General features: G+C 40.9%; 1 protein-coding gene across 1 annotated transcript in view; it reads right to left on the bottom strand.

Annotated features, from left to right (window-relative positions):
• The window catches only part of ANKRD31 (ankyrin repeat domain 31), a 134,478-nt gene that overhangs the window by 5,448 nt on the left and 102,880 nt on the right, over nt 1-26,150 (bottom strand). The window contains exons 21-24 of the mRNA XM_018053792.1: nt 25,930-26,026; nt 21,811-22,810; nt 18,886-19,026; nt 10,594-10,696 (exon numbers count right to left, since the gene is read on the bottom strand). Coding sequence (XP_017909281.1) covers nt 10,594-10,696; nt 18,886-19,026; nt 21,811-22,810; nt 25,930-26,026 — 1,341 coding nt within the window. The remainder of the gene's footprint in view (nt 1-10,593; nt 10,697-18,885; nt 19,027-21,810; nt 22,811-25,929; nt 26,027-26,150) is intronic.

Here is a 26,150-nt window from a genome sequence, read left to right as displayed (position 1 = left end):
CAGCGTTTCTCATGATGTACTCTGCATATAAGTCAAATAAGCAGGGCAACAATATACAGCCTTGACGTACTCCTTTTCCTATTTGGAACCAGTCTGTTGTTCCATGCCCAGTTCCAACTGTTGCTTCCTTACCTGCATACAGATTTCTCAAGAGGCAGGTCAAGTGGTCTGGTATTCCCATCTCTCTGAATTTTCCACAGTTTATTGTGATCCACACAGTCAAAGGGTTTGGCATAGTCAATAAAGCAGAAATAGATGTTTTTCTGGAACTTTCTTGCTTTTTCCATGATCCAGCAGATGTTGGCAATTTAATCTCTGGTTCCTCTGCCTTTTCTAAAACCAGCTTGAACATCAGGGAGTTCACGGTTCATGTATTGCTGAAGCCTGGCTTGGAGAATTTTGAGCATTACTTTACTAGCATATAAGATGAGTGCAATTGTGTGGTAGTTTGAGCATTCTTTGGCATTGCCTTTCTTTGGAATTGGAATGAAAACTGACCTTTTCCAGTCCTGTGGCCACTGCTGAGTTTTCCAAATTTGCTGGCATATTGAGTGCAGCACTTTCACAGCATCATCTTTCAGGATTTGAAATAGCTCAACTGGAATTCCATCACCTCCACTAGCTTTGTTCGTAGTGATGGTTTCTAAGGCCCACTTGACTTCACATTCCAAGATGTCTGGCTCTAGATTAGTGATCACATCATCGTGACTATCTGGGTCGTGAAGATCTTTTTTGTACAGTTCTTCTGTGTATTCTTCCCACCTCTTCTTAATATCTTCTGTTTCTGTTAGGTCCATACCATTTCTGTCCTTTATCAAGCCCATCTTGGCATGAAATGTTCCCTTGGTATCTCTAATTTTCTTGAAGAGATCTCTAGTCTTTCCCATTCTGTTGTTTTCCTCTATTTCTTTGCATTGATCACTGAGGAAGGCTTTCTTATCTCTTCTTGCTATTCTTTGGAGCTCTGCATTTAGATGCCTATATCTTTCCTTTTCTCATTTGCTTTTCGCCTCTCTTCTTTTCACAGCTATTTGTAAGGCCTCCCCAGACAGCCATTTTGCTTTTTTGCATTTCTTTTCCATGGGGATGGTCTTGATCCCTGTCTCCTGCACAATGTCACGAACTTCATTCCATAGTTCATCAGGCACTCTATCTATCAGATCTAGGCCCTTAAATCTATTTCTCACTTCCACTGTATAATCATAAGGGATTTGATTTAGGTCATACCTGAATGGTCTAGTGGTTTTCCCTACTTTCTTCAATTTAAGTCTGAATTTGGCAATAAGGAGTTCATGGTCTGAGCCACAGTCAGCTCCTGGTCTTGTTTTTGTTGACTGTATAGAGCTTCTCCACCTTTGGCTGCAAAGAATATAATCAATCTGATTTCGGTGTTGACCATCTGGTGATGTCCATGTGTAAAGTCTTCTCTTGTGTTGTTGGAAGAGGGTGTTTGCTATGACCAGTGCATTTTCTTGGCAAAACTCTATTAGCCTTTGCCCTGCTTCATACCGCATTCCAAGGCCAAATTTGCCTGTTACTCCAGGTGTTTCTTGACTTCCTACTTTTGCATTCCAGTCCCCTAGAATGAAAAGGACATCTTTTTTGGGTGTTAGTACTAAAATGTCTTGTAGGTCTTCATAAAACCGTTCAACTTCAGCTTCTTCAGCATTACTGGTTGGGGCATAAACTTGGATAACTGTGATATTGAATGGTTTGCCTTGGAGACGAACAGAGATCATTCTGTCATTTTTGAGATTGCATCCAAATACTGCATTTTGGACTCTTTTGTTGACCATGATGGCTACTCCATTTCTTCTGAGGGATTCCTGCCCGCAGTAGTAGATATAATGGTCATCTGAGTTAAATTCACCCATTCCAGTCCATTTTAGTTCGCTGATTCCTAGAATGTCGATGTTCACCCTTGCCATCTCTTGTTTGACCACTTCCAATTTGCCTTGATTCATGGACCTGACATTCCAGGTTCCTATGCAATATTGCTCTTTACAGCATCGGATCTTGCTTCTATCACCAGTCACATCCACAACTGGGTATTGTTTTTGCTTTGGCTCCATCCCTTCATTCTTTCTGTATTTATTTACTGTTATCTATACTTTGAATTAGGCCTATAGGCATGGTTTTCCTGAAACCCTCTTCCTGTTCCATCTCCCCGCCTACCCTGGTAACTAACCATAACAACCCAAGGTATATTACCAGCTTCTGTAGTTGGTTCTGTGTTGACAGTATAGCGCACATTTGCCCATCAATTTTCAATACTCTACTCTTTCCACAAAAATGTGAGACAAGAAAAGGAAAGAATCCAAGTAGTTGGGAAACTGGGATTGAGATTTTTTAAATTTAATAACTCATTTATAGTATTCAATACATTCATTGTTACTTAGTAGGTCCTTAATAGGTTGCACAAAATACAGGCACTTAGAAAAGAAAACAAGTCTGGCCTCATCCATGCAGTCTATACTCTTACTACAAGCCTTACTATTCCCATCAAGCTCTGGGCCAGTTTGGAAGGATGGGAACAAATAAAGCACGAAGGGCGTACTTAAAAGACCTGCTTCCAAACTGGAAGCTCCCAGACACTGGAGTTTTGCTTCCACTCTAACCCGGACAGTCATGTTGGAGGTGGTAGCTGAGAGGGAATGAAGCAGCAAGATTCAGAAACTGCATGTAAAATGCTTAAACATAAGATACTTTATAGGGAATGAGTCTACTCTGGGTCCAGGAGCAATTGTTCCTGTGCCGTGGCTGCTGTGATCTGCAGTGACGTGAACTCACAGGCAGGATGCTGTAACACCAGGAGCAAACCCACACGTGCAGCCTAAGCCGTCTGGCAGGATCTACTATTCATCTTCCCAGTCTTCACTGTGCGGAGGATTAATGTGTGGACTAGTGCTCAGAAGTTCTGTTCTGCTTAAGGGGCCCGACACCTCCTGGTCCTGAAGCCTCCAAGAAACTAAGAGGAATACGAGGATCTTATAAGTTCTATCACTGAAAGAATTCTTGTGAGTGAGGAAAGGAGAAATCAGAACCTTGAGAAACACTAACTTAATTCGTTCTTTGGTCAAGAAATTGTCTTCTTTGCAATGATAACCAAGGACATCTATTTGTAGCCTTGTGACAAAAAATTTATTCCATCAGCACTGTGAAAACTACCGAATCACCCCACTAGTAGGTAGGAGCCCTTCTCCCTTTAATTTTCACTTTTACTTGAGGTAGATTCCCTAGACAAAGTCAGTGCCCTCTGAGACCAGTAAATAAAATTACTGAACAGTAGCACATTTAGCCACCCAGTACAGTCAGGAAGAAAGCCATTTAATTGGGTCTTTGGCTCATCTTGATCCTAATCTCCAACAGGAAAGGCACAGCTAAGGAGACATTCTGCCCATGGACAGGGTAGGGAGAAATAAACCTCCTTCAAGTAGTATCACTCCATGTTAGCTACTCTGCACAAGTCTGCTCAGACTGAATTCTAGATTCACTAGTAGGCAAAGGAAGGGCTCATGCAACTATTCATGTTATCTAGTTGCAGAAACTGGCACTTCAAAAATGATAAACTAGTTAGTTTAAAAATAATTTTAACTTTTACTGTTCTTTTTCCTGTTTTTTTTTTTAGTTCTCTTGATATGTCAAAACCAAAAAATAATCAGATTCATTATTTTAACTGATAGTTCACTTCAGACACACCCCTAACCCATTTTACTTCTCTTGCTCTCAAGCTTCATTATCTGTAAAACAGGTACAAGACCAGCTGATGTATTAAAAGTTCACTTCTAACTTTAAAATTATTGAACTGAGACTTCGAAAACTTGTGCTTACAAATGAAGCATTCTACACTTCATTAAGATTATGGGATGAAACATCACTTACTCTAGTTAAAAATGAAAATGAATATACTTATGTATACATTCTCATTCTGAATCAGAAATATAATTTCAATCAAAGGGAAATGATTAAGAATAATTTTAATAGACTGTAAAAATACATCTGCTCTAGTTATGATGGGGAAAAATTCTATAATGGCTATTTAAATGCCAAGTTCAATGCCTTCTGATAAATGAAGGATCCTAATTCAAAAGCAGAGACATTACTTTGCCAACAAAGGTCCGTCTAGTCAAGGCTATGGTTTTTCCAGTAGTCATGCATGGATGTGAGAGTTGGACTGTGAAGAAAGCTGAGTGCCAAAGAATTGATGCTTTTGAGCTGTGGTGTTGGAGAAGACTCTTGAGAGTCCCTTGGACTGCAAGGAGATCCAACCAGTCCATTCTAAAGGAGATCAGTCCTGGGTGTTCTTTGGAAGGAATGATGCTAAAGCTGAAACTCCAATACTTTGGCCACCTTATGCAAAGAGTTGACTCATTGGAAAAGACTCTGATGCTGGGAAGCATTGAGGGCAGGAGGAGAAGGGGACGACAGAGGATGAGATGGCTGGATGGCATCACCGACTCAATGGACGGGAGTTTGAGTGAACTCTGGGAATTGGTGATGGACAGGGAGGCCTGGTGTGCTGCAATTCATGGGGTCACAAAGAGTCGGACATGGAGAGCAACTGAAGTGAAGTGAAAGGATACATATGGTGATAGAGTATTATATGATTGGATATCTAAAACTAAATTAATAATTTGGCATATATTTACACTGAAGGGCTTCCCTGGTGGCTCAGCTGGTAAAGAATCCGCCTGCAATGCAGGAAACCTGGGTTAGGACAACCTCCTGGAAAAGGGCCCAGCTACCCACTCCAGTATTCTGGCCTGGAGAATTCCATGGGCTGTATAGTTCATGGGGTTGCAAAGAGTTGGACCCGACTGAGCGACTTTCATTACACTGATAAAATCAAAAGCCATCTGTGAAAACTGGACTGGAATCAAGAAACAGACTTGATCATAATATTTAGAAGTTTAAAACTATTTAGGCCTTCATTGTTCAGGGGAAAACTGAAACTAACAGGCAGTTCCTTAAGCTGAACTGGGTTTGAAGGACTTGATTGTAATTGTAAGGTGTTCGGGTTTTCTGTGTATCTGTCGTACAGATGTGAACTTTGGAGTTCACATCCTGAAAAGAAGCTCCTATCTACCCTAATGTATGTAACATAATCCAGCAGCGGGATGGTGCATGGCAAGTGCTCAACAGATCATTTGTTTTCTTCTCTTTCTTCCTCTATCAGTAGATGTAAACTACCAGGGTGAAAAAAAAAAAAAAAGACCTGTTAAAATAGTGAAGAACAATCAAAAGAGTTTAAATAGGAGCTGAAAGAAACACCCACTGCTCTGTTATCAGACACCCGTCTTCCTTGGGTGTTTAACTTTAACCACATCAAACAGAAGCACCTGTGAATGTTTGTCTTCTATTACATATTCTTTTACAGAGAAATGAAGCACAATAACAGCACTAAAATGAATAAAACTCTTTCTTTAAAGTCATGTATTTACAACAGCTTGCACACATGTCAAAGACTTTTCAAAACAAAAATGTCTACTTTTTAGAACAGAAAAATTGTGTTCTATTTCCAAATGAACTAGTAATGTTAGATCCTCATGAAAGAAAATTATAAATTATATAATCAGTGTGCATTACATGATAGCTTGGGAAAAGAAAAGGCCTCAGGAGACACCTTTTTGTTTTGCTTAGATAAATACACTGAGCTTCAGGTGTTCTGAGTGTCTTGGTACTATGGTGAGAGGGGATATAAACATAAAATTGACTTTCCAGGTAAATGATGAAATGTGATCTATATTAACATAATGCTTTTTCAGAGAACTTTATGAAAAGTATATCAATATGTTTATACACAGTGTTCACAAATGATGAAGAAGTTTTGGGAATGTTCCTTTTTTCCTATTCCAATATATACTGAAATATCAATGCAGAGTCCCTCAATAACACAAAAGGGAACTATAGCCAAGTACGCAGTGGAGAGAGAGGCTTGGGAGGAAGCTGTGAAATTTTAAGGGAAAGTGCACCACAGACTCACTCCATTTTAAAGCTTAAAAGGACTTTAGAGATAAATACTTCAGGGATTCAATCAATATTTCATCAACAGAATTTCATTTTTAAAGGTTATCTCTGGTATGTTTAAAATCTTTTATTAGACTTAACATATACCCTAAAACGTGTTAATATACCACATGTTAACACCCTGTAGTCTATCAATATGTTGCCTCGTGTTGCCAAGTTAACTAGTTTTTGTGTAGAACTCGAAAAAATAAAAAGTTCTTCCATTATCTCTGACTTATTGAACAAAGTCATATGATCTCTTATCTTCAAGACTCAGGAGTTTCTTGATACCATGAATCCAAAATGATATGTATTAACAGAAGTAAACTGGATGAGGGGTAAAGAGAAATAGTTCTCTTAAATTTCTGGATGAGAAAATGTGAAGGGCCATCACTTCTTTTTTTTTTAAGTATAGTTGATTTATAATGTATTAGTTTCTAATGTACAGCAAAGTGATTGAGTTACACATTGTATGGCTTTCATTGTGGTTTACTGAAAGATACTGAGTGTAGTTCTCTGCGCTATACAGTAGGACCTTGCTGTTGATCTCTTTTACGTTTAGCAGTTTGTATCTGCTGATCCCAAACTCCTTGTTTGTCCCTCCCCCCAAACCTCTTCCCCCTTTGGTAATCGTAAGCTTGTTTCCTATGTCTGTTAATCTGTTTCTGTTTCATAAATAAGTTCAGTTGTGTCATATTTTAGATCCTACATACAAGTGGTATCATGTGGTATGTGTCTTTCTCTATTTAACTTACTTCAGTTAGCATGATAATCTCTAGGTCCATTCACGTTGCGGCAAATGGCATTATTTCATTCTTTTTTATGGCTGAGTACTATTCCATTATGCATATATACCATTCCTTCTTTATTTAAAAAAATGTATTTATTTAACCGCATCAGGTCTTAGTTGCGGCATGAGGGCTTAGGTGCCCTGCGCCATGTGGGATCTTAGTTCCCCTACCAGGGATCAAATCCACATCCCACACATTGCAGGATGGATTCTTAACCACTGGGCCACCAGGGAAGCCCCTACTACATCTTCTTTATCCATTCAGCTGTCAGGAGACATTTAGGTTGCTTCCATGTCTAGGCTATTGTAAATAGTGCTGCTATGAACACAGGGGTGCCTGTATCTTTTTGAATTATAGTTTTGTCCAGATGTATGCCTAGGAGTACCCACTCCAGTGTTCTTGCCTGGAGTATCCCAGGGACGGGGGACCCTGGCAGGCTGCTGTCTACGGGGCTGCACAGAGTCGGACAGGACTGAAGCGACTTGGCGGCAGCAGCAACATGCCTAGGAGTAGGATTGCTGGGTCATGGGACAGCTCTGCTTTTGATTTTTAAAGGAACCTCCACGCTGTTTTCCACAGTGGCTGCACCAATTTAAATTTCCACCAACAGTGTAGGAGGGTTCCCTTTTCTCCACACTCTCCCCAGCATTTATTTGTAAACCTGTTAATGATGACCACCTCTAACAATGAAGTGGTACCTCACTGTAGTTTTGATTTGCATTTCTCTAACAATAAGCAATGATGAGTATATTTCCGTGTTCCTGTTGGTCATCTGTATATCTCTGGAGAAATAAGACAGCAACCTTGCTTGTAATAACATTAGAGACTTTACATTTTTCTGACTTGCCAGGTCTTTTGATTTCTTTTAGGTACCACAAAACCAGGTACAAAAGAATCCTAAATCAAGGAAGGTTTAAATAAAACTTCAACGGCAGCCTACAGACCTGTTTTATAGATTCCTAGGTCCAGATCAAGGTAGCAAGATGCTAGTTGGCATACTCGTGCCTCCACAGTTCTCAAATTAGTGCTAACAGCTGAAATTTCTAAAGGAAAGAAAATTCAGGATTTCTGGAGAGAAATTAGTAACAGGAAACGGTTTATACTGCCAGCAACAGAAGCAGAATCCGTTTTTCAAGTTTCATGCTCACTTAGCAGGTGATCTATGAGCCCTCTGAGAAAGGAGATGTGTGGCTGGGGATACACGCCTGGAGCTAGAGACTCTGAGGAGCAGACCACCTTGCTAGTATGAGGAAGGACCTGTATTTCCGCTTTGACTCTCAAGGATAAAACTAGGAGAAAGGTTTGCTTATCTTCCTTCAAGAAGTATGTGTCGTGTGTGTGTGTGTGTGTGTGTGTGTGTGTGTGTGTGTGTGAGAGAGAGAGAGAGACAGAGAGAGACAGAAAAAGGGAGAGGGGAAGGGACAGAGAATGTGAGTATGCAAGCCCTGGGGTGGGGATGCTTTGGAATCAAAGTGAAGGCCTGAATATAAAGAATTTTCAAATTATTACCTGCATAAGAAATCAGATACTACTAATCATTCAGAGTCAGCAGTCAGGCTGGCTGCCTAAGAATCACTTCTAAAAACTGAGTCCTGGGCTCATCTCCAAGATTAGGTAGAACTGCAGTCAGGGTTAGGAACCAAAGGCCACGAATCACAACTCCTTCCAGCTCCTTAAACCCTTTAACTTCGTCACAACTGTTTTATTTTACGAGCTTCCCCAAAATGATGAGAAACATTTTTGAGGCTATCCTTAGAAAACTGGGGAAAATGTATCTTATTCTGAAGACAGTTTTTGAGACAAAGGGCTCTGTGTAAAGTTAGGAACGTGCTGAATTATTGGATTTGTTGTAAGGGAGCGAGTGACCCTGGAAAGCCCTGGTTAGGGGCCTGGTGACAGTAATCCTGTTTGATTTTTGACTGGTTATTACAGAATTATCATTTCTGTTTTGTACCTCTTTTCCTCATATATTGTCCCCAGCTGGTCTAAGACATGGACACTGGGGGGAAAAGAGGGAAGGCTGCAGTAGAGGAGGGTAACAGCGTTAGTTACGTCCACTTTTCATAAATGTGTGCTGGCCTTTCCAACAACTCTGCAATCGACTGCTGACTGAAGACTGCATTCTCCTCGGTTTTCTGAAGGTTTATTCCATCAAATGAAGTGTATCAGTCTCCATTAATAAGCAAAGCTTTATTCTAGTATCTAGTATTTATTTTTAGAAAGTATGAGAAACTAATCAAATCATGCCTGAAAAGAAAGGAAAAATATCATTCTCCCTTTTGTGCTAAGTTGCTTCAGCCATGTCCGACTCTTTGCGACCCTATGGACCATAGCCCACCAGGCTTCTCTGTCCATGGGATTTCCCAGGCAAGAATATTTGAGTAGGGTACCATTTCCTCCTCCAGGGGATATTCCCAACCCAGGGATGGAACCGGTGATTCTTACATCTCCTGCGGTGGCAGGCAAGTCTTTTACCACTAGCGCTACTTGGGAAGCCATTTCCCTTTTATGACACTTTAAAAAATCTACCTTACCAATTTTTATTTGCAGGTTGAGTTTTTACATGAAGTCGCATTATTGAAGACTTGGCTGTCTTGTGATGAATTTTTCATATGTATTCTCTGCCATACTATTGTTAAAATGAACTGCTGCTACTGTGAGATGGGTTTTAACTGATCTATTATAGGTTTCTTTCAGATGGCACTACTTTAGGGACATTCAAGCATTCGCTGCTATTGTTTGGGCCTCGTGGATAAAGTACAGATTTAAAAACAAATCTTATTGCTGATATGTCCATTTCTTTCCCTGCACTTTTTTATATCTGGGATGTAGTCAAACTTATCTGATTTAATATGCATTTTTTAAAATGCCATGACTATTAAATACCTTGTTTATAAACAGGTGAAATAAATTTATTCCAACAAAAAGAAATCTACCTAAAATAAGTACATCATAGATTCACAGAGAAAGGAGCTGTGAGGAAAGGGTTATTCTTTTAGAAATTAAGTTAAATGGAGTTTAAATGGAGTGCTGTGAACAAGCAGAAAATAATTTTTGGTGGGAATGTGGGAAAACTGGAACCCATGTACACAGCTGGTAGGAATGTAAAATGATTCAGTTGTTGTGGAAAACATATGGCTGTTCCTCAAAAAAAGTAAATATATAATATATATTAGTAACATAGCAATTCACTCCTTGGTATATATCCAAAAGAACTGAAAACAGGTACATACAAATATATGTATACACCTGTTAATAGTAGCACTGTCCAATAGCCAGAAAGTGGAACCCCAAATGTCAAAGAATGAATAAACAAATAAATAAACAAATTCCATTATATATATAATGGAAGCCATGAAAAGGGATGAAGTGCTGACAGATGTTACAGTTCAGACGATCCTTGAGAGCACTGTGCGAAGTGAAAGATGTCAGACACAAAAGGTCACAGATACTAGGATTCCATTTATGTAACATATTCAGAATAGGCAGATCCACACAGACAGGAAGCAGACCGGGAGTTCCCACAGATAGGAGGGAGTGGAGAACGGGAAGTTGCTGCTGAATGGGTATGGGTTTCTTTTTGAGGTGATGGAACTCTTTTGGAACAGAGGTGGTGATTGTACAACATTATGAACGTACTAAATGCCACTGAATTGTTCACTTTAAAATGGTTAATCTGAACAGTAGGTGAATTTAACCTGAATGAAAAAAATAAAAAAAGACAAGTGAAATGCCTTCTCAGTGGATTAGGGTGTCGTTTTCCACAACTAAGAAATAGGTTTTGGTCTGCACATACCTGGAAGACAAGGTTGATGCTGTTGAGGTACCAAGTTTGGGTCTGGAGGCATGGGTAATTCCTCAGAAACATACTTTAAAAGTTCCTTTCCCTGGTATGTTATCTGCACATAGGTAAACACAGAATTTCAAAATCATACAAAATCACAAGAAGAAAATGCACCTATCTCTTGCAAATTGTAACTCCAGTAGAGTACTCACTGTTGTATACTATGTATTGGCAAACTCACAGCCAAATGTGGGCTGCCATCTTTTCTGTGACTAAAGTTTTATTAGAACACACTGATACCATTAATTTACTTAACATCTATGGCTGTTTTTATGCTACAAAAGGATCAAGTAGTTTGGACAGAGATCTATGCTCACAAAGCCTGAAATGTTTCTTATCTGTCCCTTTATGGATAAAACTGTTGATCTCTGATGTATATCATTAATTCTCTCATACATTCGTTTACTCAACAAATATTAATTCAGTACCTGCTACTTTACAACATAAAAAAAGTAGTGTTGCATTAATGAAATTAAGCCATAAAAGTAAAATGGTACTTTTCAAGAAAGCAGACAGGTAACTGATTAGATTAACAGCATTTCAGGTCTAAACATCAACGTTTCCTCTCCCCCACCACCTCCACCCTTGGTTTGCTTGTAAACTTAGCTATTGTTTATCAGCCCCAAAGTTCAGAGCTTAGAAATACATACATAAAAATGGGCTGGACTGAGGCAGACTGGCAAATACCTGCCAGAACTGTTTGAGCCCAAGAGTCTTTGCTTTCTCCAGACTGAGTTCTAAAGCAGGTAAGGTAAGGTAAAGTCGCTCGGTCGTGTCCGACTCTTTGCGACCCCATGGGCTATGTAGCCTACGAGGCTCCTCTGTCCATGGGATTTTCCAGGCAATAGTACTGGAGTCGATTGCCATTTCCTTCTCCAGGGGATCTTCCCGACCCAGGGATCGAAAGCAGTCTGATAACATAATCCCAGAAGCTAGGTTCACTATGGTTAACCCAGCAAGCCTTGGCTTGAACACCCCTTCCTCCAGGATGCTCACCCAGAGATGCTCAAGTAATGACCTCCCTACAGGACCCCATAACCTCTGTGCTTATATTTCTGTCAAGCACTAAACCCACTTAAATGAAATTATGTATTAATGTGTCTGTTTTCACTAAGGATCTGTATCATACTAAGTTTTATTTTCTAGCACTTCACATAGTGCCTGACAATATAGGGAAAAAGCTCTGAAGTCCCAGATCTTAATCAGGATTCTTAAATTCTTTGAGTACCTCCAGATTGTTAAGTTGTGGGGAGTAAAAGGGATAGTACTTATGAGAAATATCCCTTTGGCATACTGTCGAGCACACCCTCGGTGCTCAATATGTGCTTGTTACTGAAGGGAGCAAGGGCGGCCTAAGGAGCATGGAATGGTTAGGCAGACTTAGAGCTCAATCCTATGACCAAACAGAGCCTCACGTGTTAATGGAACAGACCTGGCCTACTCAGCATGTTAAACCCTCCTTACCTGCAATGGAAGAAGAAGTGCTGAGCCCACTAAATGCCTTCTGTCATTGCTCCAAATAATAAACAGGTGAAAACAATGGATTTTGACCATTTATCCAAAAAAAGAAGAATGTACCTTTAAAGTGCACATGAAATCATATCAAGCATCTTTTCTAACCACAATATTAAGTGACTAGAAATCAGCTACTAAAAAGAAGAAAAAGAACAAATACAAAACACACAAACAACTGGAAGCTAAACAACATGCTACTAACCAACCAATAGTTCACTGAAGAAATGAAAGAAGGAATAAAAAACACCTAGAGACAAAAGAAAATAAAATCACAATGATCCAAAATCTATGGGATACAGAAAAAGCATTTCTAAGAGGCAAGTTTATAGTGATACAAGCTTACCTCAGGAAAAAGAAAAAACTCAAACAACCTACCTTACACCTAAAGGAACCAGAGAACAAAGAACAAAAAAACATATCAAAAAGATTGGAGCCGAAATAAATAGAGACAAAAAAAAAAAACAGAAAAGATCAACAAAACTAAAACCCGGTTCTTTGAAAAGATACACAAAATTGATAAACCTTTAGTCAGACTCACAAAGAAAAACAGGGAGAGGGCCCAAGTCAATCAAACTAGAAATGAAAGAGAAGTTGTCACCAACACCACAGAAATACCAAGGATCTTAAGAGACTACTACAGACAACTACATGCCAATAAAATGTACAACCTGGAAGAAATGGACAAGTTCTTACAAATGTACAGTCTCCCCAAACTGAACTGGAAATAAATACAAAATCTGAATAGGCCAATTACCAGTGATGAGACAGAATCAGTAATTTAAGAATTCCCAGCAGGGGGACTTTACCGGTTGTCCAGTGGCTGGGACTCCATGCTCCCAATGCAGCGGGCCTGGGTGTGATTCCACATGCTACGAGTAAGGCGCTGCGTGCCACAATTAAGACCCAACATGGGCAAATAAGTAAACAAACATTTAAAAACCCCACGAAACTCCCAACAAGGATTTCCCTGGTGGTCCAGTGGGTAAGAGTCCATGCTCCCAATGCAGGGGGCCCATGTTAATATCAACTAGCCTGGACACTAGATCCTACATGCCACAACTACGAATTCACAGGCCACAACTAAAGACCCCACAGGCAGCAGCTAAAGGGCAAAGATCCTGCGAGTCATAACTAAGCCCTGGTGCAGCCAAATATGTAAATGTTAAAACAACAAACAAACAAACTCCCAACAAACAGAAGTACAGAACCAGAGAGCTTCGCAGGTGAATCTTACCAAACATTTAGAGAAGAGTGAGCCCCTATCCTTCTCCAGCTATTCCAAAAAACTGCAGAGGAAGGAACACTTTCGAACTCATTCTAGAAGGCCAGCATCACCCTGACACCAAAACCAGACAGGATATCACAAAAAAAGTCCCATAAATTACAGGCCAGTATCACTGATGAACACAGACACACAGATCCTAAACAAAACATTAGCAAACAGGATCCAGCAACATATTAAGAGGATCATAAATCATGATCAAGTGGGATTTATCCTGGGGTTGCAAGGATATTTCAGTGTCTGCAAACTGATCACTGTGATACACCACATTAACAAACTGAAGAATAAAAATCATACAGTCATCTCAATAGATGAGACAAAGATTTTGACAAAATTCAATATCCATTTATGATTAAAAAAAAAAAATACTCCAGAAAGGGGGCAAAGAGAGAATATGCCTCAACATAACAAAGGCCATTTATGACAAACCCATAGTTAACATCATAGTCATGGTGAAAAGCTGAAAGCATTTCCTCTAAGATCACAAACAAGACAAGGATGACCAGTCTTGCCACTTTTATTCATGTAGTATTGGAATTTCTAGCCACAATAATCAGGCAAGAAAAAGAAATAAAGGGCACTCCAATTGTAAAGATATAAGTAAAACTGTCACTGTTCACAGAAGACATGATACTATATATAGAAAACACTAAAAACACCACCAGAAAACTACCAGAGCTCATCAGTGAATTCAGAAAAGTTGCTGGATACAAGATTAATATACAGAAACCTGTTGTATTTTTGTATGTTAACAATGAACTATCAGAGAGAGCTAAGGAAATAATCCTGTTTACCACTGCATCAGAAAGAATAAAATACCTAGGAGTAAATCTACCTAAGGAGGCAAAAGTCCTGTACATGGAAAACTGTAAGACATTGATTGAAAAGAAACTGAAAATGACACAAATAAATAGAGATATACTGTGGGCTGGGATAATTAATATTGTTAAAATACTACACTAGCCAAGGCAATCTACAGATTCATTGCAGTCCCTATCAAAATACCAATGGCACGGAACTAGAATACATAGTTTTAAAATGTGTATGGAAACACAAAAAATCCTGAATAGTTACAGCAATCTTGAGAAAAGACTCTGATGCTGGGAGGGATTGGGGCAGGAGGAGAAGGGGACAACAGAGGATGAGATGGCTGGATGGCATCACGGACTCGATGGCCTGAGTCTGAGTGAACTCCGGGAGTTGGTGATGGACAGGGAGGCCTGGCGTGCTGCAATTCATGGGGTCGCAGAGTCGGACACGACTGAGCGACTGAACTGAACTGAACTGAGAAAGAATAGAGCTCAAGGAATCATACTCTCTGACTTCAGATTGTACTACAAAGCTGCTGTAATCAAAACAGTCTTGAACAGGCACAGAAACAGACACACACATCCACAGAACAGAATACAGAGCCCAGCAGTAAACCCATGCACTTACAGTCAATTAATCTCTGACAAAGGAGGCAAGAATATACAATGAAGAAGAGACAGTCTCTTTACTAAGTGGTGCTGGGAAAACTGGACAGCAACATGTAAAAAAAATGAAATTAGAGCATTTCTCACACCATATACAAAAAGTACACTCTAAATGAATTAAAGACCTAATGTAAGACTGGAAATCATAAAATTCCCAGAAGAAAACAAAGGCAGAACACTCTCTGACATAGATTAGAGCAATATTGTTTTGGATCTGTTTCCTAAGGCAAAGGAAACAAAATAAAAAATAAACAGGATCTAATTAAACTTAGAAGCTTTTATACAGCAAAGGAAACCACTGACAAAATGAAAACACTGAAGGGGAGAAAATACTTGCAAATGATATGACCCATAAGGGGTTAATATACAAAATGTATAAATAGCTCATACAACTCAGTATCAAAAAACAGCCTGGTCAAAAAATGGGCAGAAAACCTGAATAGAAAATTTCCCAAAAAAGAGACATACAGATGGCCAACAGTCACATGAAAAGATGTTCCACACTGCTAATCATACGAAAAATGCAAATCAAAGCCACACTGAGGTATTACCTCACACCTGATGATGTCAGAATGGCCATCATCAAAAAGAACACAAATAACAAATGTTGCCAAGGCTGTGGAGAAAGGGGAACTTTTCTACACTGTTGGTGGGAACAAAAACTGGTGTAACCACAATGGAAAACAGTATGGAGGTTTCTCAAAAACTTAAAACTACCATATGATCCAGCAATTCTGCTCCTGGGTATACATCCAAAAACAAAAACACTAATTCAAAAAAGGTGAACGTGCACTTCAATGATCAAAGAAACACTGTTCACAGTTGCCAAGGCATAGAAACAACCTAAGTGTTCATCAGGGATTCCCTGGTAGCTCAGCTGGTGAAGAATCCACCTGCAGTGCAGGAGACCCCGGTTCGATTCCTGGGACGGGAAGATCCGCTGGAGAAGGGATCGGCTACCCACTCCAGTATTCTTGGGCTTCCTTTGTGGCTCAGCTGGTAAAGAATCCACCTGCAATGCAGGAGACCTGGGTTCGATCCCTGGGTTGGGAAGATCCCCTGGAGAAAGGAAAGGTTACCCACTCCAGTATTCTGGCCTCGAGAATCCCATGGACTGTATAGTCCATGGGGTCATAAAGAGTCGGACACGACTGAGCAATGTTCACTTTCACTTTAAGTGTCCATCAACAAATGAATAGATAGAGAAGATGTGCTGTAAATGTACAATGGAATACTACTCAGCCATAAAAAAGTATGAAATCTTGCCATTTGCAACAACATGGATGGACCTGGAGGGTTTATGGTATGTGAAATAAAAAACACAGAAAAAGACAAATATTCTGTTATTACACGGGGAATCAAAAAATAAAATAAATGAATATAACAAAATAGAAACAGACATAGATAAAGAGAACAGGCTAGTGGCAACCAGCGTGGAGAGGGAAGACCAGAGGGGCAAGAGAGGGGCAGGAGACTAAGAGGTACAGGTGACCACATATGAGATAAATAAGCTCTGGGGATACATTCTGCAGCGCAGGGAACAGAGCGAATATTCCACAATAAATTTGCATTAAGTATAACATAAACATGGTGAACCGCTATGTTGTGCCGCTGCAACTGACTATGCCTCAAAAATAACAATGTTTATCTGCAAGTATGTAAAAAGAAGAAAGACTGGGGTTCGTTCACATTATCGTCCTGATGATATCCAACACACGCTATGCCCTTATCAACGTGTAGGCTCAGTATGTTTTCACCTGTATCTCAAAATTTAAAGTATATTTTTAATCAGTTAGTGGTGGGTAGACTTAGGGGTCCTGAGTCCCCTGTAAGCCCCAGACATATCACTAGGGATAATTCACACATTCAAAGAACACAGCTTTTAAGAAAATACATTGAGTTAAAAGTCTACCTTCCATACAGCAGGAGTGATTTAATGAACAATGAACAGGCCTCAGACTGAACTGGCACTAGGTCACTCCAGGAGACTGCAGCAGCGAGAGGAGCGCGTGCTGCCTGGCGGGGTGAGCAGGAGGACTCCCCGGGCGAGGCCGTGCATCAGCTCGGCTGCCTGGGTAGGCCCGAGTCAGTTCTGGGGCTCGTGGCTCTGTCCTTCTGTGGACATGGATGCAGACGTAGGTCGAGACCTGGTTTTCTGGCGTTTCTCGCCCAACAACCTGGCGCTACATCCCCACACCACCTAGTCAGTGAAAACGTCCCCATTTACCAAGACAGTAGAAACCTGTCCTCATCAAGAAGTGACTGTGAATTCAGCAGTTACCCCAAGGCAAGAAGAGGTAAAGGTTACTGTGGTAAATTTTGAAGGAGGCTTTAAAAAAAACTGTAAGCAAACTCAGTTTCTCAGCCTGTGTTATTTATGAGAAGTACATGAGTGCCCTCTCGTAATTTTTGAAACTATTTCTATTTCTAGGATAATTTTAAAGGTCTAAGCTTGCTTCGATAATCTGTATGAATATCTCATATCCAAGAATTGCCCTAATTTTAGTGCCCACATTTGTATTTGGCTTCACCATCACGTAGATGTGAAACCGTATGACTCTAATTTACATGGCTAATAAGGGAAGACCAGAGGCAAAGTGATATGTAAACGAGGCATATACGTACAGAGTGAGGGCCAAATGATATCACACCCAGATGTGCAAAACCAGAAAATGCGGTAACTCCAACAGAGAGAGAGTGGGAAGACTGAGTCATCACGGGCCACGGGCATGTCAGACTCCAGAGAACCTCGCTAGGCAACTAGCACCACGTTCGCTCCGTGAGCAGAGACTCAGTTTCAGCAAAACAGTATCATCCATCACAACTCTAAGGAGCTTTGCAGTCAAAAGGGATTTCCATGGGTAGAATGTTAATTACCAACACGCAAATACAATTGATGAAACCAAGGAAAGCCACTGAAGCAGGCTGAATTGAAAGCAGGTGACTCGAGTGGTCAAAAGAAAAAAAAATCACAGGAAAAGAGGAAGACAGAGAGACTATAAAGTAGAGAAAATTTTACATGTGCTCATGTAAGTGAAGGAACTGAAAACTGTTGTGGAAACACCTGCAGCAAAGGTCCGGGAGACCAGAGTTCATAGTTTAGGGACAAAAACTGAGACAGAAGCCAGCAAAGAGGGTGTGCAGCGCCAAGCTGGACAAAAACGGGGAGAGGAAAGTGCCTTCTACTCCTGGTGCACTAAGGCTTCCTATAATGGCTAGTGGAGGCTGAAGGTATCTGCAGCTCTTTAAAACAGTAATGGTGACTGTCTGATGATTCACACTTTCCTGGGTAAAACATTGCCACACTGTTCCCTGAAATGGTGCCATGGACATCTGGAGGTGGCTGATCATCGGACCTCAAGGGTGTGCGTCATCATACTCTTCATATAGGTCGTTAAACTGGGCTTATAAATCAGAAGACAGAGCTGAAGGGGGAGACTAGTAAGTCTGGGAAGTCTGAATAAAAATTCAGAAATTTTTCCTTCTGAGAGGCTAGCAGTTCGTGGGTAAGACTATGTTCAAACATGCGAGTCTCGGGCTGCTACATCATGCCTTTCACCTTTGGGGGAAGACTCTGCTTTATCCTATCAGAATACTAGTAACATATTACTAACTGAATTCCACACATCAGTGGTCCCGCATCTTCCACGAGGAATCACAAGGACCTGATATCACTGTGGGGGTGGGGTGGCAGGAACGAGAGAGGAAGATCAGGGCATTCAGTTCTCTGACACAGGTGAGGCGCGAGGAAGGAGAGGCTCGGTCAGTCGTGTGGCCCTGCTGCGCGGCATTCCGGCAAATGCAGACTGCGGGAGAGCTCGTGGCGTGCTGCAGCAGGGACACACGGGCACAGAACTAGTCTGGAGAACTTTCAGCGTCCTTTTTAATAAAGGAGACAGTTTTATCAGCAAAAAAATATGATGTTATCTCCAACCGAATATGAAGTTAAAGATTAATTTAGGAATGACCCACCTTACTCCAAGCATAATTCCAGGTCACGTAACTGTCACCTCCTAGAAGATCCTTGAGCCAGGTGACTGGGTTTTGATAAATCTGACCATTTTCTACCTTAATTTTGCCACTCAATAAAACACTGGCTTTGTGGGTAGCCTCCTGAAGTGGAAAATAAAACAAAAATTAGGATTGAGAAAATACCTGAACTTCTGCTTCTGTCCATGATAAAGTAAATGGGGACCAGAATTATGTTAACACCTGACACAAGCAAAAAAAAGACAAACTAAATATATGAAACAATTGTTTCCAAGATACTAGACATCAGGGGGAAATGCATAGTTTTACTGAGAACTGAGGAACTACTGAGGTGAGCCCTACAACTGTCCCAGCTCACTGCCCTGAGAGAGCTTCCAGGTCTTCGTACAGGGATAGGAAATCCAGACAAAACCTGTGGATTCTCTCAACTGAGTAGACAGAGTAGGCTCCAGGGAGGCATGATGGCTAGAGTTTGCAGGACAGAGTACTAAAGAAGAAATACACAGAGAGAGAACTCTATAGAGCTTCGGAGGGTCCTCTTTAAGTATTCTGCTGAGTTGTGATTGGCCATGTGTAAGAGGAAATTAGCCAAGCCTGGGAAAAGAACCATCTGAAAGAATTAGATGTAATGGCATTCTCTGGCATTCTCAAAAGGCAGAAACAACACCTGTTCCCAATAGTAAGATTAGAAAAACAAACTGATGGGGCATTGGTAGATACACAGAAGTCTTGCCTTTGCAGTGGGATATAATTAGCCTTAGACTGAACACTGCTCCAATCCTGCCTAACAAACTGTAAAAGAAAGATGCGAAAGGACTGGAAAAAATCAGTTTTCATTCCAATCCCAAAGAAGGGCAGGGCCTAAGAATGTTCAAACTATCATACAATCACTCTCATTTCACAAGCTAGTAAGGCTATGCGCAAAATCGTTCAAGTTAAGCTTCAGCAGAACATAAACCAAGAACTTCCAGATGTACAAGCTGGGTTTAGAAAAGGCAGAGGAACAAGAGATCAATGGCCAACATTTTCTGGGGGCTTTCCTGGTAGCTCAGCTGGTAAAGAATCCACCTGCAATTCAGGAGATCCCGGTTCGATTCCTGGGTTGGGAAGATCCACTGGAGAAGGGATAGGCTACCCACTCCAGTATTCTGGCCTGGAGAACTCCATGAACTGTATAGTCCATGGGTCACAAAGAGTTTGACGCGACTGAGCAGCAACTTTCACTTTCAAGTTCTGGATCACAGAGAAAGCAAGGGAATTCCAGAAAAACATCTGCTTCTGCGTCATTGATTATGCTAAAGCCTTTGACTGTGGGGATCACAACAAACTGGAAAATTCTTAAAGAGATGGAATACCAGACCACCTTACTTGTCTCCTGAGAAACCTGTATGCAGGTCAAGAAGCAACAGTTAGAACCTTACACTGAACAACTGACTGGTTCAAAACTGGGAGAGAAGTAGAAGGCTGTATACTGTCTTCCTGCTTATTTAACTTCTATGCAGAGAACATCATGTGAAACGTTGGGGTGGAAGAAGCACAGGCTGGAATCAAGACTGCTGGGAGAAATGCCAACTACCTCGGATATGCAGATGGCACCACCCTTATGCAGAAAGCGAAGAGGAACTAAAGAGCCTCTTGATGAGGGTAAAAGAGGAGAGTGAAAAAGCTGGCTTAAAACTCAACACTCAAAAAACTAAGATCATGGCATCCAGCCCCATCACTTCATGGCAAACAGAAGGCGGAAAAGTGGACGCAGTGACAGATTTTATTTTCTTGGACTCCAAAATCACTGTGGACGATGACTGCAGCCATCAAAGTAAAAGACGCTTGCTCCTTACAAGGAAAGCTATGACAAACCTAGACAACGTATTAAAAAGCAAAGACATCACTTTGCTGACAAAGACCTGTATACTCAAACCTGTGGTTTTTCTAGTCGTGTATGGATGTGAGAGTTGGACCATAAGGAAGGCTGAGCGCCAAAGAACTGACGGTTTTGAATCATGGTGCTGGAGAAGACTTGAGAATTCTTTGGACTACAAGGAGATCAAACCAGTCAATCCTAAAGGAAATCAACCCTAAATATTCATTGGAAGGACTGATGCTGAAGCTGAAGCTCCAATATTTTGGCCACCTGATGTGAAGAGTCAACTTACTGGAAAAGACCCTGATGCTGGGAAAGACTGAAGGCAAAAGGAGAAGGAAATGGCAGAGGATGAGATGGTTAGAAGCATCACCAACTCAATGGACATGAATCTACGCAAACTCCAGGAGATAGTGGAGGACAGAGGAGCCTGGCGTGCTGCAGTTCACGGGGTTGCAGAGCTGGACACAACTGAGCGACTTAGCATACACAAAACCCTTCCTGCTGAGTATAACTAATTCTGGTCTGAGAGCCCAAAGGTGCTCGTGACTAAAAGGAATAGGGCAATTTTAGGCTACCCTGGTAGCTAAGCTGGTAAAGAATCTTCCTGCAATGCAGGAGACCCCAGTTTGATTCCTGAGTTGGCAAGATCCGCTGGAGAAGGAATAGTCTACCCATTGTAGTATTCTTGGGCTTTCCTCTAAGCTCAGCTGGTAAAGAATCCACCTGTGATATAGGAGACCTGGGTTTGATCCCTGGGTTGGGAAGACACCCTGGAGAAGGGAAAGGCAGCCCACTCTAGTATTCTGGCCTGGAGAACTCTGTGGACTATATAGTCCATGGGGTCGCAAAGAGCTGGACATGACTGAATGACTTTCACTTTCACTTGCTAAGAATATAATGGTCAGGTTTCTCCATTTAAACAGCCCAACCAAACCCTTTCCCTCTAATAAGTGTTATACACTGACACTATGTGACAGCAGCCTTTTGGTCACTTATTTATAAATTTTACATAATTTTAGAGAGGAAAAAAAACAATAGGATACCTGTGTTTTGAATTCCAGAATGTTATTTCCTGGATTAAGTCTTCCTAGCAATATGAGATCCTTTATCTGCATACATTTCTTTTTGGCAGTTGTGTTGTAGTTTGAAGGTTTTTTCACAGTATGTTGGTAGCCAGACCCAGAGGAGGAGCAGCTCTGAGTATCATTTGCATGAGGAACAGTGAGAGCTGATTTTTTCAAGTAAGGTTTCAGCTGTTGCCCCATGTCACTGCCAAAGACATCAACCCCTTGCTGTGCCAGGGATTCTGATGTTCCCCCGGGTGCTTGGTGGGGAGCTGTTTTCCTGTTTCCTTCTTTTGGATCACAATCAGAAGGACCCTGATCATAAATAACACTTGATGGATGGGCATCATGGTGGGCAGACACACTCGTGGTTGCTGAAATCTTTAATGTGCCAGTTACTGCTGAAGGACTAAAGGACACGTGCCCCTTGGCTGTACTACCTGTAAGATCATTCTCTTTTGGTGAATACTCTGCTTCAGCAATAAAAGTAACAGATTGGGATTGTAATTTAATCTGATTAGTGCCATCTGAATGTCTGGATTTTGATACTCTATCTAAGGTACAGTCATTGATATTTTGTTTAGAATTCAATTCACTTCCAGAAAATTCTTCCCTTCTCACTGTCTTTGAATTTAGACAAGTGTGGGTACTTTGGTTGTTGTGCCAGACTTCCTGAGACAACTGTGTTTCCTGCATGCCTTTGCACACAAGGCTGACAGGAGAAAGTGAACCTGACTGGGGCTGCATGGAATTTTCCATACTGATACACTCTTGCCTGTCCTTTTCATTAGAGGTTTCTGAGCTTGATGGCAGCTTCCTAAAACTAAGACCAGACAAAGATGTAGCATTCTTATAGGTGTGAAATTTCTGGCTTATTTTTTTCTGTTTTTTTGCTACGAGTAGGAGGCTCTTCTGCCTTGCCGCCAAGTTAGCCAGTTGCTCCCTCAGGACTCCATGCTTAAATGACTCTATGGACACCCTGTAGAAAGAAACAGAAAAGGGAAAAATACAAAAACAGTGGAAAACTTTTTTTTTCAAGCAGTCATTTAGATTTTATAGATACTCTGTGTCAATTTAAATTTAATCAGCTCAAAGTACACAAGAGTCTATCTTTGCCCTGTGTATTCTTCGAGAGCAAACTGTTGCGCTACATGAGGCAAATAAGCATGCCTTTTTTAGGAGCTGACAGTGTGCTTTTAGGACGTGACAGTGTGCTTATCCTGGAGAAGGCAATGGCGACCCACACCAATACTCTTGCCTGGAAAATCCCATGGGTAGAGGAGCCTGGGAGGCTGAAGTCCATGGGGTCAGTAAGAGTCGGATACGACTGAGTGACTTCACTTTCACTCTTCACTTTCATGCGTTGGAGAAGGACATGGCAACCCACTCCAGTGTTCTTGCCTGGAGAGTCCCAGGGACAGAGGAGCCTGGTGGGCTGCCGTCTATGGGGTCGCACAGAGTCGGACACGACTGAAGCGACTTAGCAGCAGCAGTGTGCTCATCCACATTTATATTCACATTATTTATCAGTTGTGAGTCAGCCCTAAGACAGAAACACAACTTGAGTTGTCCATCTAGCTATCTACTAGTCCTTTAGTTGGAAGGTACCAACTGATGACCAAGGAGCAATGCCACCTTCTTTAGGTTTGGAATTGGCTTAACTGTTTACAGGTAAATGGTGAATCAGGAAGTCAAATTCTAGAGTAAGTTCCACCCAAATTCACTTAGCTATGGGGGACTGGGGTTGTTTTGTGAATAATCATAAGTAAGCTAGACACAGGAATGTCAATGCATCCAGTGATTACCGTGACTGTACTTTCTGAACCTGCAGTGACGTGCCTGGAGTCCAGACGACGGCCCGGAGAAGCACTGTCCTGTGTGTCCTCCCCAGACCACGTCTCTGGGGCTTGAGGACTGAACGGGAGGCACTGACTCGCCCACGCCTCTCACTTCTGCTTCTACTACCTATGCCACACGCATCTGCAGGAGACTGGACACTTTTGTTTCCAGTGGCTCTCAAACCTTTTGGTCTCAGGACTTTTTTGTACTCTTAAAAGTTACTGAGGAACCCAAAGAGCTTTTGTTTCTATGGGTTATATCTATCAATATTTACTGTTTTAGAAAATAAAACTGAGAGAATTTTAAAACACAGAAACACACAAGTGTACATTCCATTAGATATTAGGATGATGATATCATATATACCATGTAGCCTCTAGAAAATTTCATTGTACACTTATGAGAAAATGAGAGTACAAAAGGGCAAATAACATCTTAATATTATTATAAAAATGGCTTTTGACTTCTCAGACCCCTTGAAATGGTCTCAGTGACCATCTTTTAAGAGGAGCTATTTTAAAGGAAAGCAACAGTGTAGATAATTCTCTCTCCTAACACAGGTTAGAGTTGTTGGTACTAAACTCCAAACTGCCTGGATATTAAAGTAAGTAGCAGATGCAAGTGGAAGAAGTGTCAAGAAGAAATCAGAATTAGCAAATAAGAAGTAGTATTAAATGTAAGAAGCTGGTTGAATAGAGAAGAAAAAAGAAATTAATATCACATTGAAAACTATGTGAAACAGAGTCCAGATAGAAAATGAAAATGCTCTTTAGATTACAAAATTTCAAGACTAATAGCAACATTAATAAGAAGACACATATATAATGGAATATTTTTCAGCCATAAAAAGAAACAAATCCTGCTGTTTGTGACAACATGGACGCATCTTGAGGGCATCATGCTAAGTGAAACAAGTCAGACAAAGACAAATAACGTATGATCTCACTTATATTTGGAAGCTAAAAACCAAAAGTCACAGGTTCAGAGAACAGACTGGCGGTTGGCAGAGGTGGAGGACGCATTCGGGTGAAATGGGTGAAGGAATCAAAAGGTTATAAACACCCATGGTGACTACAGTTGATAATACTGTATTGTATATTTGAAAGTTGCTGAGAGTAGGCCTTAAAAGTTCTCATCTTAAGAAATAAAAGAATAAAAAATAATAATACCCAAACAAGAAAAAATATATATAACAAGTTTCTCAAAAAAAAAAAAAAGATAAGAGGTATATAATCAATATAACTAGGATAAAACTCTTTAAGGACCCTGAGAACTTAGAAGTACACAAGACTACAAAATATACATGATTACACTGCTTAGAAGAACATTTGTAATAGCACAGAAGAACCAATTTTAACGTTAAAAAAAAATGTGAGTTTACTAAGGAAAGAAATTTACTTACGGGATTCATGGCCAGAAAGGCTTTCATGAAATTCATGGCTATGGACATTTTAATATCCTTTCCAAACATTTCAAGTAATAAAGTAGAAAAACATCTCTCTAGGAAGTATATATCAGAGAAGGCAATGGCACCCCACTCCAGTACTCTTGCCTGGAAAATCCCATGGACGGAGGAGCCTGGTGGGCTGCAGTCCATGGGGTCGCTAAGAGTGGGACACGACTGAGCGACTTCACTTTCACTTTTCACTTTCATGCACTGGAGAAGGAAATGGCAACCCACTCCAGTGTTCTTGCCTGGAGAATCCCAGGGGCGGGGAAGTCTGGCGGGCTGCCGTCTATGGGATCATACAGAGTCGAACACGACTCAAGTGACTTAGCAGTGACTTAGGAAGTAAATATAATTACTCATGGGCATAACAGATTAGATGACCTCATAAAGTCCTTTTCCAGTTCCACAAAACATCTGTAATCACAAGAAATTCGAGGCCAGGATTTCCCTGGTGGTCCAGGGATTTAGAGTCTGCCGGCCAGTGCAGGGTCACAGATTTGATCCCTGGCCTGGGAAGATTCCACATGCCACGGGGGCAACTAAGCTCGTGCACCGCAGCTACTGAAGCCCATGCTCTAGCGTCTGTGCTCCGCAACAAGAAACATGCTCTGCCACTGCAATGAGGGCCCATGCGTTGCAACTAGAGAGTAGCCCCTGCTTGCTGCAGCTAGAGAGAGCCGGTGTGCAGAAATGAAGACCCAGCATAGCCAAAAATAAATAAAGTTAAAAAAGAAATTCTAGACCTATTATAGATTAAAAATAGATGAATTCTGAAAACTCCAAAGCATTCTTACCTTTTTTTAACTCACCTGTATTTTTTAGCTAGATCATCCCTTTCTGCCTTCTGTTTAGCAAGCACGTTGTCCATAACTTCCTTTATCTCTAACATCTTACCAGCATATTGTTCTAGAAGCAAGGTAATAAAATAAAAAGTCAGCTAACTGAGAGATAGCAAATGTTAAATTTGGTCACAAAGGACTTAGCCTTATTGTTAAATTTAAAAAGCCATTATTTTCCTACCCTCTTCCAC

This window comes from Capra hircus, chromosome 10, assembly GCF_001704415.2.
Source record: "Capra hircus breed San Clemente chromosome 10, ASM170441v1, whole genome shotgun sequence".
NCBI lineage: Eukaryota > Metazoa > Chordata > Mammalia > Artiodactyla > Bovidae > Capra > Capra hircus.
The sequence above is the reverse complement of the archived record's forward strand: the minus strand, read 5'-3'. Positions and strand labels throughout refer to the sequence as shown.